Consider the following 14547-nt stretch of genomic DNA (forward strand, 5'->3'; position numbering starts at 1 on the left):
CATAATTTCAACAATTTGTGATTGATATTAAGTGAGCTGATTTTGCACTCATCAACCAATTTCTCTACAAATTACAATATGAAATAAAGTGTATTTATATTATAGAGAATTTAAGCACACTGCTCAACATTGTCTAATAAAGTGATGTAACCACAAAATAAGAAATATAGCTATAAAAGAAGTCAATAGGTTAGAAAATGAGTTTCTAAAAAAAACAATTAGAGTAGAAGAAAATAATGGTGTCATCCTTAAAAAAACTATTATCCCATAAGAAAAAAGATCTATTCCTCCATTCTTTTTAAACTAACAAAGGAATAGATTCCATCAAGATGCACAATAACAAGGGCTTGCAGATTACATTCTGAAAGCTAATCCATCTTCTCATGTTAATTCATGGAAGTAAGAAGAACATTTACTGGAAGAACCATATTTTAATAATGAATTCAAAAGGGACTTTGTTTAAAGGTTAGAAGATGCATTGGAAATAGCTCTCATGAACAAATATAATAATAAAAAGGATATACATTTTCTTGATATATCAAAATATATTATTGCAAGGTTAAACTCAAATATTATTACTATATTCTATACCATTAATACCTTGATAAAGGTTCTGATAATTATTATAGATGGTTTGAAAATACAAAAAATCAAATCAAATCAAACATAGAATGCTAATTTCATACAGATTTTCTAATTTCACATGTTAATGTTATAAAGAAATATAACTAAAAGACTTATGCTTGTAAATAACCAAATAATAAATATTTATTTTTTGACTTACTTGGTTCTTTCTTCTCTTGCAGGTTGTAATGGATCTTTAGGCTATATTGGTGATGTTGTGTTAATAATATATTACATCTAAGTAAGAGTATTGGTCTAAACTTTGGTTGGTAAATTTAATTGGATAATGTATTTTTAGATATTTTGCAACCAAGATATAAATCTGGATGCTTAAGATTTTTATAAAAGAATCCAAAAAAGTTGATACAATTTGCAAAATTAGGATTTCTTACAACACAATATCTACAACATTTTTGCACGACAAAATTAAGTGTGGATAAAATCAATAAAACTGAATATAATCATAAATCATCACGATTTGAAAGTAGATAATTTGAGTCATGGTCCATGTATGCCGAGAAGAATCGGCAAAAGTCACTCCCTCATTGGAGATGCGGGGTATCGATCCCCGTACCTCTCGCATGCTAAGCGAGCGCTCTACCATCTGAGCTACATCCCCGTGCCAATCAGTGGAGGAGTTCCACCCGCTGTTGACAACTGAGGCTCGTTGAAAACATGTGTACCCTTTCAGAACTCCGTCCCCCTTACTACTCATTCTTACCTATCACGCAGTAGTAATGAATTGTGTGATGATTTCTTTTTGCCATGTGAAATTTTTTTAGAAATAAAAAGTGATTAGGGATAGAGATTGGTTGAACTTAGAGAGGACAAGTAAACAGGAGATAAGAAAATATTGATTGATTTAGCTGCTCTAGTTTAATTTAGTAAAGGACAAGATTGCGTTTCCAGGGCTACAATCCAAAATCGCCAATTATTGACGTGTTTGGAATCTTGGCAACATAATGAACACAGTTTTCTGGATTTATCTTTTTCTGCTCAAATGAAAGATTTGACAAAAGTATGTTTGTCCACCACATGCATATGTACAAAATGAGCTTGAAACAAAGCAACAATGCCTCTCCCCATTTGGGGGGCCAGCATTGTCTGTTCTCCAACTTTTATCATTGGGCAAAAGGTGCTTTCACCCCTTTGGATAGCACGTTGGCCCCATTCAAGCCATCATTTCTATTCCTCATTCTGAGCATGGTTGCCAGCCTAATTCTAAGCACAGTTTATTATTATTATTATTATTATTTTATTTTATTATTAGTAGTATTTTGTTTCCCCTTCTTTAGATCCATTCTGCTGGAGAGGGTATGGTCAAGGAAGGAGTGTGAGTGAGTGAGTTCATGAGTAAGACAGTTTGGCCAAAGCCTTTTGGTGGATGCTTCTAGAAGGCGGTAGGACTAGCATGGGTGAAGGAGGGTGGAAGGATAAGGATTGAGCTTTTTCCTTCTGGGGGGTTCATGTAGCTTCGTGCAGACAAGAGGAATGTGTGGTGGGCAGGGGCAGGGCAGGGGCAGGTCTTGGGCAGTCATTGATTTTTTATTTTTTTATTTTCTGTGAAGTGGGTTGCTTCATTATGGGTAGCAGCAGTGCTATGAACTGAAGGGAGGGGCTGTATGACAAGAATGGATCTGGAAAATGGCCATTAGGTCACAAACTTGGACAACCAAAGGCTGCTGACAGGCACATTCTTGAGCACTGGAGCCTACCACATCAACACCCCAAAAAATAAACCCTCTGCTTCTTTTTTCTATTTACTTCTAAAACTTATTGTACCTTGTCACTTTGTGAACATGATTTTAAAAAAAATTGTGTAAGATCAAAAAAGATAGATTGAGGTTAAGAATTGTCTCATCCTGTATGCTTTTCTCCAGTTGGGTCCTTCATTGCAGGACACTCCAATTGGGTGCATGGGAAAAGCCTGTGGCAAAAACCTAAAACGAAATCAAATCTTAAACGAGTCCCCCCCATGACATTCAAATCTCCAAGGCTGTTCCAGGTGAAACACATGATCTCCCCCATTCCACCATGTTTGGTGACTGTGCTTTCCATTTTTAGATGAGCCTGTCATTTATTTATTCCGATGGAATCTTCAAACCAGTGAGTTCCATTGACAGCAAGGGAGATTGTTCATGCTGCTAAGTAGCTTTACAGGATCATACTAGTCACTCTGATTCGCATTGTACATGTGTGAACAGCATTGGGAGCTTTCCTGGGAATGATGACTGCAGCATCCTATTCCCCAAAAGCCATTGGGAGCAGTCACATGGAGTGTTACGAAATCCTCCAATGTAGGGATTATACAACAATTTTTTGTCTAATTTTGAATTCTGGTGCATGAACTGAAGATGGGTTTTGCAAGCTTTTTGTACACTGGCATCAAGAAATGCTGCGAATAAAATCATGCTAAAATTCTGGAGAATCAGCAACATAAATGAGGAACTTAAGTATTTTTGAGTGGACCTGAAATGGGAACTACAATAATTAGGAGGAAGAAAAGAACAATTACACCCATGTCAACTTGGAAATGCCTAAGAATGCCTTGAAAATAGCAAGGCAATTAGTTATAAAAATGTCATTTATTCTTTCATGTGAGGGAGTGTGAGCCCATTTGCTAGAGAGTTTCTGCCTTTCTTCAATGCAAGTGAGGGTCAATGAACATGTTGGTATGCTGCCCGCAGAGCATCAAATGGAATATTCTTCATTTACTCCCTTGTGTGTTTGCTTTGCTCATTCCACAAAGATTGCCTCACAGTTTCTCTGCCCCCAAATTGATTGTGTGAGTGAGTTGTCTGACCTTTGGCAGGATGGTTCACTTCACTTCACATGCAGAAAGATGACCAAATCAGACCATTGGGCAGCCCTAGAAAAACCCATTCCACCCAATGAATCAAAATAAAATTCCAACTCAATGCTTGTCAGGGATCTTCAGAAGAAGCTTGCCACCTGGGTTTGGCTAATTAGTAGGGTTTTAGGTTTTGTGACTAGGGAAGAAACAAGTCTGATGGATGGGAGACAAAGGGGCAGAGGCCAAAAGAGGAAAAAATAAAAAATGAAAAAATGAAACGGAAGTAGAAAAGTAAGAAAAGGTAGAGAATGATTAGTTGATTGATGGTCACCAATGAAGCTTGGACTTTGACAATGGATGAGCATCCCTAGTATGTGTATATATATATATATATATATGTGGTGGGGTTGACGTTTGGACCCTTGATATTATAATAGGATGGCATGTGTTTTGTCAATTCAGCTACAAGTGTAGAATTCCTTGCAAGATCTTTCAACATGTTGTGAAGATCTCAAGGGCTTTTAACTAGGTGATGGATTGGTCACAAACTTACATGTTCAATGAAAACATGACACTCATCCTTTATTTTGAATTTATTTGTCAATTTTTTTTGTGCATCATATCATAAAAAATTATTATTTGATAAAAACCGACTGGCAATTCAATTCCAAAAAGAAGCATAAACTAGCTTGTGATTAGATTCAAAATTCAACTTTGGTTACTTTGTAAGCTAACTAAGAAGCTACAACCAAAGACATGTAATATTTTTATATTTTCTATTATTGTGTATATTACAACACATCTAAGCATTTTCAAATCTTTGAAGGTTCTTTTATGTTTGAGCTTTTGGATGTGCATACCTCCAATTACACACCAAATCAAATGCCCATCCAAACTCAATAAAAAAATGCTTTCAGTTCATATTTGAAAGCATCAAAGAACATGGTGAAAAAAAGCCATGGTAGCTACATATCAGTCTCTTCTATCAACTACTGATTGACACATGCTTTCTTTCTACCTAATAGTTTCTTTATCTTTTGATCTTTAACAAAATTTCAATCCTCAAAAATATAACTAACCAATACATGAAATATAGTCTTATGTTAATATCAATTCAATTGTATCCTGTAAAAATAAATAATGCATATATATATATATATATATATATTCCTCTAATCAATCCACATAAAAATAAAAAAAAAATCATTGTGATTGGAGGGTAGAAGAAGCCAAGTTTGTATTGATACATAGCTAGCATGCTTGTGGGAGATATAGCAAGATCAAGTTTACAACAACCACAATATCATACCAAAAATTTCAACCACATTCTCAATCTTTTAATCTATTTTTTCAATGATAATTTACACATAATCAATTATAGAAAAAAAAAAGAACAACAAAGAAAAAGAAAAAAAAGAAAAAAAAAGAAAAAAAAAGATTCCCAACACAAACTCATTCATTAAACATTAGTGTATCTGTGCATCCAACCCATCAGTGTGCATTCAAGGCACAAGTAAAATGGATGATTCAGCTACATCAAATGATTTTTTAAAATAAAAAAATGTACACATGTATGATTCTTATAATTTTAAATATTTTTTTAACAGTCATGTCAAAATCACTAATTTGACTGATAAAAATATACATATTTTCACTCTTGAAAAATTAAATAAACAAATAAATATGTATGTATGTAGTTTTCTTTGTTGCAATGTGTGTGTTTGTGTGTCCAACAATCAGGTTCTGCCCAGTCAAAGTAACAGCTTCAATCATGGGACTGGATTGTCCCACCTATTTAAACACTACTGCTTTTTAGACCTATTTTGTATTGGATCATAGAACACTAATATCCATTTTGAAAGATGGGAGGATTTTCCACATTAAAAAACAATGGAACAATAATAAACACAACTACAATAATAATATTGTTTGTGTAGGTAGGGTTCAAATATGAATGGGTAGCCAGCCTGCAATGTTGTTACTATTGGTGGGTTCCAACCACAAAGCTGTTAAGGAGATATGCTTACATTGGCTGGCTGCATGCTTATTTATAGTTTTATTATTTTTTATTAATCAATCATTCCTATCACCATCATGTGACCCCTCATTATCTTATGCTAATCAGGCATTCTCAGAAACAAAACACCTCACTCTCATCCACGTCACCCATCTCATCCAATATCAAAAGCATGCTGGCAGAATTGACAGCTCCCATACAAGGATAGGGCTCATGCCTTAGGAAAACAATAAATAAAATCTAAATATAAAAAGGTGACAAGTCCAGTATTAGTGGTGAATCAATCCCCATTCACACTTGCTAAATGAGGAGAAGGAAGCTGGAGTGTAAGAAGACATCCAGCCAGCCAGCCAGCCCCATGCCCCCCCCCCTTCCCCTGCTTGCTAAAGACCAACCAATCAATCATTAGACATGTAGATTTTGGGGCTGTGTGCCAGATGAATGAAGCTGGGGAGCAAACCCTAAAAATTTTGTGGAGGAGGAGGAGGATAGAATCCCCTGGCCTGCTGCTGCTGTTACCTGTAGTGGAAGAGGAGAGGAGTATTGTAACCATAACATGTGTGTGAGTGGGGGGAGGGGGGGAAAAAGGAAAGGAAAGGTTTTTCACCACCTGTGAGTGGGGTGGGGCCCTGGGAGAAAGTGTGAGGAGGGGGCAGGGGTGCGTGTCTTCAAGTGCACACAGAATTCCAGGAGAGATTCACCTACACAGCAACAAATGTGGTGATGGTGGTAGTGGTGGTGCCACTGCTCCTCTTCCTGCTGCTGCTGGGGTCTGTCTGGGTTTAGGCCTGAGCCTATAGGAAGGGCCGGGGGGCACTCCCAAGTCAACATGACAGCGCTCCTCTTCCACCAGCACGGTAGTTTGACGGCTTCTAAATACAACCCACCTCCGTATTTCATCACTTAGTCCGCTGCTGCTGCTGCTACTGCTACTACTACTGGTGTCTTACAGCCGCTCTAGGGGGAAAGTGTTTGCTTCCTCCCCAAGTTGCTATAGAGGGGTTGAGTTCGTGTCTCTCTGAAGTGTTAAAACTTCATCAATTCTTCTGGAAGTCGTAGAAACTTGGTTTCTTTTCTGTGCCACCATTGCGCGAGGTTTGATTGGAATCTTCCAAACGTCTTCTATAGGCTTGCCTTTCCTTGACTTCTTCGATTAGTTGAATGAATTATCGTCACTCTGGTGGTGTAACGCTTGCGTCTAGCAGAAATTCTAGGGGTGCAGTCTTTTAGATCTCAATCAGTGGAGCGACTTTCGTGTCAAGGTGGACGTTGTGACCATCAGTGACCAGTCATGTGCGCTGTCGGAGATGTATATCCAAACTCTTGTCCTGGATCATACGTTGTTGGAATGAACGCATATTGGACATGAATTGCTGCTGGTAGGTATAATTACAGAGCTCAGGAGGGATAGCGCCCATCTCAGTCTTTTTTAGCATCCAATTGAAATGGTTAACATTCCTTTGGATAGCTAGACGGCGAAGCATGGCGCTGTCCATTCTGAGCATTGCATTTGTACCTCCCTGAACCTGAGCCGAGCTATCAGATAGGTTTTCTCGATTAGAAGTGTGCCTCCAATTCTTCTGCGGATTGTTATGGTACGCGTTCTTACCATTCACAAATGATTAAATTGCTTGTCTTGAAATACTCATCTGCTCATGCACTGAATTCATGTCTCCTCGCCCCTGTTCATTGACCTCCTGTATCTTTGAGCACCTAAACTTGATGATGAAACATATGGTAATTTTCTGAACAATCTTGTCAATGAACACTTCTTAACTGTGAGTAGTTACTACATGCACCTTAGTACATGATCTTGGGAAATCAGCCACCAGGTTTCTAGCCCACGAATGCGTGCTGCTAATGTTGCCTGGTTTGTTCGAAGCACAACTGCTCCTTGCCGCCACTGTTGTTTGTACAAGACTCAGGAAGAAAGGAGATCAGTTTAACTTGCGTTTGTGGATGCCCTTGCGCATTGGTATGACTGTTCGAGCCCGTGCTAATGTACGATCCTAAGATATCTGCGCTAGTGTCTAGGAGGCTTTCTTCTCATTCCCAGTCTTTTGTAAGGGATTGGGGACTCATGACTGTGACCCTTTCAAACTATTATTCTGAACACAACGTTTATATAGTCGAGATACTTGTGACAGCCGGATATGCCGGAGTTCGATCACTGGTATTGAATATCATGACACTTCATTAATTGGACTGGTATTTTGTTGGGTCTAGTGTGGTAACTTGACGCCACGTTAGATACATGAGGAGGTTTCTGTGCTTACTAGCCGTGTTTTACTCACTAAGAATAAAAAAAAGGTTTCACTCTATTGTCTTGAGGCAATCCGAATGTATGTTGGTGTATTCAAAATCAATTGGTTGAATATTTTTCTGTGGGATATTCATACGATTATTCTTTTAACCGCCCTAAAGCAAATTGCATCTTGATTAATAACTCAAGATAGAGGCTTCGGGCTCAATTTCTCTTAATCGCATCATTGCACATGTTAGATGATGGTAAATTGTTGGATGCGCACACGGCATCGTCTGCCGTTCCTTACGCTGTTCAAGCACCAACCTGTTAATAAGAAGTGCTGTTTACATATTGTCCTATCAATGTAATACTGTAGACGCTGCGTCTAGTGGTAGATTCTGAAAGCATTGTGTAGGGTTGTAAATGCTCCCACTGTATTAAATGCGCGCTTTTAAGGAAACTTTATTTCCTGGAAATGCATCTGCTCATCTGTTTTGAGAGTACGATTTCGCCTTCTACTTTTCCACATGAAAGTCCCGTGTGCCGTTTCTTCATGTCACTACACTTTTTAGTATGTAATGCTCAGTATGTGCTTCACATTTTTTGAGTCCTCTACAGCATCTTTCATCGTGAATCATAGCTAGTTACAATGACATAAAATGTTTTGTCAATGTGTTACAAACAGTATCCGAATCGCATGTTTTGCAGTTATCTGCACCCACTAACGTCCTGATAGTGCCGTTCTCCAAGCTTCCTCTTTGAGCTGCGTTTGAATCCCAAACTTGCTTTTCGTTTGATTTTAGTAAGATCTTGTTGTGGGTGTGGGTCTCCAAGCCGGATTACGTTGAACGTCTCTTTTTCAGTTTTGCTAACATGTATACATTTGGTTGGCACTAAACGTGTTCTAGTCCTCTATGCCCAAGTCTGGGCCTTCGTGTTAGAACGTTGAGGATTTCCTTATGCATCCAAGTTCTCTATGATAGATCAATGTTTTAATTGATTTTGGGGGAAGAGGGACCTAAAATCAATATTTTAATGTCGTGTGTCACTGCCCAACCATCGTGGAGTAAGTGCATTCAATTACGGTCTGCATGCAGTACCTCATCAACCGACTAACACTACCTGGTCAGCAGCTCAGTGTAGTTCATCAAAATAAATATTATGACTATTTCAAGCCTTATGCTCTATCTCTCTCTACAGTTCTAACTCTTCAACCTTCCCAACCATGGCACACTGCAGATCTCGTGCGAGATGAGTCTGACGCACACTCTGTGGCCTAGCTGATTGCACACTTGGACAGAGTGGTGATTTAACAATTTGCATTTGGTAATGTATGCTTTTGGAGAAGCAGTCTACGTGATTGAATTGGCTACAGCAAGTGGTGAAGGCCTAACCTGCCAAATGGAAGAGGAAGAGTCACTTCACCTCTATTATGAACATCTCCTTGATTCAAGTCCTACTTTGCTCTAACGGCTCTTCGCCTTCCTGGCCACTGCATCAGGATGTTGAGGCAGCACATTCCTGACTTGTGTGATGATCTGTCAAACAAATCCATCGCATTCTGCGCTGGGTAATACTGACACAGCCGGAGACATAAGCTTGTCTAGATACAGATTCTGCACCTCTTGACCTTGATACGTGATTCGTGCTGATGTAGGAAGTTTGATTGGCTCATTTGTGTCTGCATTGATCTCTTCAGGTACTCCTTCAGATGCTTTTGGAGTTATTTTTAGTGGTCCCTCTGCAATGTAGACTTGACTATCAGAGTATAGTCTTTCAAACAGGCAAGTACGTACTACCAACTTGGAAGTCCTCTTTCACAATCAAACTAAAGCAGAGTTTTTTGGTAACAGAACAGCTTTTGAAAATTAGGTTATGGATCGTTAGACAAAGCGACATTCACCCACAGTAGAAAAAATAAAAATAAAAATAAAACAGAAGCACCACCATTTTACAAACTTCAGCACAACTGGAACAACTACTTGAAAGTCCAGCCAACCTTTGAACAAGAGGGACGGAGTGACCTCCACACTAGAAGTCTGATTTGGAAAGGTTTAATAGAATCCGGACAAATCAGTTGATGAAGAAGCTTCCAAACATTCTAAACATAATACAAATCTCCTCAACAAATGGGGCAAATCTTGGATGATTTAACACTTAATTGGCTCTAGACTAAGGTAACTAAATGGAACTTGAGAGTATAAAATGTGGTCTTGTAATACATGAAAGTGTAGCTTTGAGTAGAGAGCAATAACAATCTTCATCACACACAGTACTCTTAAATCTATCTGACTGAATACCAGAAATTACTTTGTCTTTTTGTAACTTGTTTTTACTCTATCAATGCATCCGTTACATCATGTTTTTGTGCAAAAATTTAAAATTTAAAAAATCAGCTAACTTTGCACTAACTAGCTACTGAATTGTGCCTAGGTAACACTGTCTTGAGACCAGACATTTCACACATCCCCATGTTGTACTGCTAGTTTCAGTTAGACCAGGACTGCAACTCGATTGTTGCTCTGAATGGAATTCTACGGCTTAGAAACATGCTGTTAAAATTAGAACCTACCCTCTCTATGGCAGTACTAGTGTGAATATGAAGTTGATCCCTAGTAAAGTGGTTTGGACAGATGAAATGGTGCAACCTCCATGATGATTTTTCATTCTGGGTACTATATGTCAGATTATATGAGCCAATGATTTTAGCTCTGCATTTATGTATAGGAAAAAAAGAAAAGAAAAAGGTAGGACCTTGTCTTTTAGGTGTGTTTAAGAGGAAATTCAAGAAAAAATAAATTCTAGATTCCAAACCAGAAAGAAATTCAAAATTCCATTGCGCAAGTACTGATAAAGAACTCTTTTAAACTAAGAAAGTCTCATAGTTATCACATTTCTTAATGTTACTTAGTGTTAGTATTTCTTGTTGAGTTTTAATGTGATTGATGAATGAAGGGATTTTATGGGGAAAAAAAAAAAAAAAAACACACACACACACACACATTTACTTTAAATTGGTGGGTCACAGGTTCAATCTTATCTCAAACCACCCATATTAGTTCATAATTTATGAAAATGATATATGTTTGCTAAGGTTAAGATAGAATTAACGCCAATTCAAAATCATCAATAAACTTAATATTAATGATGATAATAATAATAATAATAAGATTATATTAAATAAAGAACTGAGTTTTGAAAGTCGGATTCATAAAGCATTGGCGAAAAACACAATGAAGCTGATTGTATGTGTGTCATTTGAAATATGTAACTTTAGTTTGAAGATATTCTTGCAGAAATTTCAACAACGCTGTTGAATGATCATGAAATACAGCCAGTTCAAAGTTAGCTTAAATTAGCGTCATCAAGGGCCTCCCAGAGGTGACACACAGCTGAGATCGAACCATATGTGTAAAGCTCTGCAATATAATTTTAGCCAATTTACTGACTAAACAGTCGTGCAAATACGGTAGCTATGTATCAATTATTCTTAGTGGTAAAAAAATTCTTTTGATTTTGTGGGACGAAGGAGAAAGATTAGCGACTTGTGTTCCAGGACAGCGAGGTCTTGGTTTACAGTTCATTGACGCGGTTCCGCGGCCTGGGTCTCCCTATCAAAGCTGCAATCTTCTCCTCGCAATAGCTCCTCCATCGCCTATACTGCAATTCCCAAAATGCAGGAATTCCCAAAATAAATTGACGGAAGTATCACACACGGCAGCTGGAAATCGGTATCGAGCGTCTGATTCGGTGGTGCATCTGTGACTGTTCTATGGATCGGAGCGTTGCCCCGTATTGGTGATTCTTTCGTGGCCAAGAAGAGAAAGCTTAAGCGGCGGTTGTGGTCGCCGTAGTTAAGCCTTCTTGGTGCCAGAATTGTTTTTTTTGCTAGTGGCTGAGATGCAAGAACTCAGCAAAGTTTAGCAAGCCAGTTGCCGCAGACCAATGTCTTCCAGGAGGCTAGTGTGTTGGAATGCAGTTAGGGGTTTAGTGAGGATATCGGCTTGTTGTAAAGTCGTGGGGACGTAGTTGACTTCTATGCCTCCAGCAGATGTTTTTTTTTCCATATATAGTGATGTTGGAGTTTTATGTGCTTCCTTTGTACATGGAGAACTGGGTTGTGAACAAGTTTGATACAACTCTGGTTGTTGCTTTTTAATGGTGTGGATGTTTCTTTGCAACTTTCCAGTTCTGTTAGTAATCGCCGCAAATGCACGATGTCGCGAGTTGCTTCGGTGAAGACTCGGTACTCGACTTCCGTTGTGGAGAGGGCCACTGTCAATTGCTTTTTGCTGCACCAATCCACAAGTGAGCCCCCAAGCTTGTGTAATATTCCAGATGTGGATTTTAAAGAGTCTCTGTCTCGGGCAAAGTCGGCGTCGGCGTAGGAGATCAGTGGTTCCGTATCTTTGTATTTGTAAAATAGAGCATAGTTCAGAGTTCCTTTGATGTACTGGAAAATATTTCGCACAGCTCTCATGTGAGTTTCTTGCGGTCGAGTGATGTATTTGTTCACACACCTGACTGCAAATGAGATGTCGAGCCTTGTGTTTGTGGCCTAGATTAAACTGTAGGTCATGCCTTGGTATAATTTGAAATTCATGAGGAGAGTCCATTTCTTCATGCAGGTGAACACTGGGGCTCATTGGCACTTTCAGTGAATTGCAGTTGTCCATTCCGTACTTCTTCAGAAGTTTCAGCAGATAACCGCGTTGGTGAACAAAGATCCCCTCGTCCATGTATGTTAACTTGGCTCCAAGGTACAGCGCCGCCCTGCTTAAACTAGTCATTTCAAATTCAATTTTGAATTGAGTCTTCATTCTGCCAATTTCCTCTTGGTAGTCACCAGTTAAAATAAAGTCGTCCACGTAGAGTAGAACAACTGTGTATTTCTTGTGTGCAATGGAGAAGCAGAGGCTCGGATCGGAGGCGCTCTTTTTCAGATTCAGTTCGCGTGTGAGTTAAGCATCAATTCGGCTGTACCAGGTGCGGGGTGCTTGACGCAACCCATACAGTGCACGTCTCAGCCAAGCAACCTTCCCCTCTGAATTTTTTCCGCTAAAGCCATCGGGTATTATCATGTACACTTCCTCCTCTATTGTTCCATTTAAAAAGATAACTTTTACTTCAAATTGTTTTAGTTCCCATTTCCTGCGTGCAGCAAGTGCAATAATTGTGCGGATAGTGTTCCAGCAAACCACCGGGACAAAAGTCTTGTAGAAGTCCTCTCCTTCGATTTGTTCAAAACCTCGTGCAACAATTCTGGCCTTGTGTTTGATGATTTCTCCTTATGTGTTTCTTTTTGTTTTGAATATCCGTTTTGCTATGATGGGTCGTTTTTCTATAGATAAGTCCGTTACCTCCTAAGTTTTATTTTTGTGTATAGAGCTCACTTCTTCCGCTATTGCTCTTCGCCAGTTTTTGCTGATGATGGCTTCTTCATAACTCGCAGGTTCTTCTTTATCACCTAGTTTGGCGGAGAATGTGATGTGATCTTTAAGCCGCGTTGAAGGTCTTCGGTCGCTCACAGGATATCTGTTCGTTGGTATTAGGTTCCGTAACAATTCACTTCCCTTGTTTTTTTTGTTACTTGTCTTTTGTGATGTTCTGCTGAACGCTGAGGTTCAGTTTCATCAGTATCGGTGTCCCGCAATGATGCACCGTCCTTGTTTACTGTTGATTTTCTGCTGCGATGTATCATTGGCTGCGGAGTTTCTGTGTCTTCAGAATTAGCGAGGCGCAGCTGCTCGTCCGAGGTATATGGTTTCTCTTTGTGAGTCTGATTGGTGCCAAATTTGGATGAGCTTTCACTGTTTTTGCAATTTATGTCGAGTGATGGTAGGTTGAAGTCAAAGGGGTTGTCTTTTGTTGATAACCTCTGCTTTAGGTGGTGGTAACCGATTCGACTCTCATCAAACACTAAGTCACATGTTATGAGATTTTTTTTTTTTCTCAGGCTCATACATTCTGTAAGCTTTGGTAAAATCATCATATCCTACAAACAAGCTTCTTTCCTCTTTTGATACATGTACATAGCAAATTCAACCAAAAACTTTGAGATTACTTACATTTGATTTTTTCTTTGTGTACTTTTGCTTAGGCGTGATTCCCTAATTTGCTTGTATAGGGCAGTGATTTACAAGATAATTGGCTATGTTGATTACTTCTTCTAAAAAGAAATTAGGCGTGCCTCCTTCAAACACCATGCTTTGTGCTTTTTCCACCAATATTCAATTTTGCCTTTCTGCAACTCCATTTTGCGAGATCTAGGTTGTAAAAGTTGTTTGTGTATTCCATTCTTTTCATAGTAGTCATTGAATTCTTTTGATAGAAATTTATCACCTCTATTGCTTCTAAGTATCTTGAGTTTCTTCCTTGTTTTTGTTTTGTTTTGTTTTTGTTTTTGATTTTTTTTTCTTCTCTCTGTAAATATTTTAAATTTGTTGAATACTTGTCCCTTTGCTTTTAAGAAGTAAAGTCAACTTTTCCTTAAATGATTATCAACAAATACTATAAAATATCTTAATCTACTTAGAGATATGTTTTAGGAAGTGAATACTTATTATATTAGAGTGAATAAGTTCTAATATATATTGTGTCACAAATATATTATACAGAAGACCAAATAAGAATTTGAACAAAAGAGTCTCTACAAGAAAGTTAGCACGAACTTGATTAAATTAGATGAGTATAAGATGAATACTGAGAGGTGAGCTAAAGTTTGAAGAAACATTTTGTTGAGATTAAGAATTCCTTCGTCCTTGATTCCAATATATATATTAGGTATTAAAAAGTTAATTGAGAAGTTTTCATATTGTTTGGAAATGAAGCAATTTTAAAATATTTCTTAAATAACTTTCTTAATTT

The 14547-nt window shown here is 38.2% G+C and overlaps 1 protein-coding gene, 1 long non-coding RNA gene and 1 other non-coding gene across 12 annotated transcripts; 2 read left to right on the top strand and 1 right to left on the bottom strand.

Annotated features, from left to right (window-relative positions):
• Positions 1-1170: 1170 nt before the first annotated feature.
• On the bottom strand, positions 1171-1243 carry TRNAA-AGC (transfer RNA alanine (anticodon AGC)). The gene has a single exon. It is a non-coding gene; the product is annotated as a tRNA-Ala (tRNA).
• Positions 1244-6863: 5620 nt separating this feature from the next.
• Positions 6864-7756, top strand: LOC149988553 (uncharacterized). Its single transcript, XR_016504179.1, has 2 exons — positions 6864-7030; positions 7318-7756. It is a non-coding gene; the product is annotated as an uncharacterized LOC149988553 (long non-coding RNA).
• A 3528-nt stretch (positions 7757-11284) lies between these two features.
• Positions 11285-13930, top strand: LOC112284257 (uncharacterized). 10 transcript variants are annotated; one of them, XM_090251944.1, is made up of 5 exons: positions 11285-11533; positions 11870-11988; positions 12309-12440; positions 12667-12751; positions 13133-13930. In XM_090251944.1, the coding sequence occupies exons 2-4, from the start codon at positions 11898-11900 to the stop codon at positions 12726-12728; spliced, it is 285 nt and encodes a 94-aa protein (XP_090108070.1). In that variant the 5' UTR covers positions 11285-11533; positions 11870-11897; the 3' UTR covers positions 12729-12751; positions 13133-13930. The 10 variants fall into 10 exon arrangements, with proteins under 10 accessions (XP_090108070.1, XP_073391146.1, XP_090108072.1 ...); XM_090251946.1 differs by having other exon boundaries at positions 11370-11533; positions 12339-12440; positions 12667-12761; positions 13133-13749; XM_073535043.2 differs by having other exon boundaries at positions 11397-11533; positions 12595-12761; positions 13133-13749.
• Positions 13931-14547: the final 617 nt, after the last annotated feature.

This window comes from Physcomitrium patens, chromosome 7 (genome assembly GCF_059467195.1).
Source record: "Physcomitrium patens ecotype Gransden chromosome 7, ASM5946719v1, whole genome shotgun sequence".
Lineage (NCBI taxonomy): Eukaryota > Viridiplantae > Streptophyta > Bryopsida > Funariales > Funariaceae > Physcomitrium > Physcomitrium patens.

Excerpts from the sequence above, each read along its gene's own strand:
- LOC112284257 (XM_073535043.2), top strand. The coding sequence starts at position 11,898 with ATGTCGCGAGTTGCTTCGGTGAAGACTCGGTACTCGACTTCCGTTGTG. Across the intron at positions 11,989-12,308 it reads TTTGCTGCACCAATCCACAA|GTGAACACTGGGGCTCATTG; the intron begins GTGAGCCCCCAA and ends TTCTTCATGCAG. Across the intron at positions 12,441-12,594 it reads TATGTTAACTTGGCTCCAAG|AGGCTCGGATCGGAGGCGCT; the intron begins GTACAGCGCCGC and ends ATGGAGAAGCAG.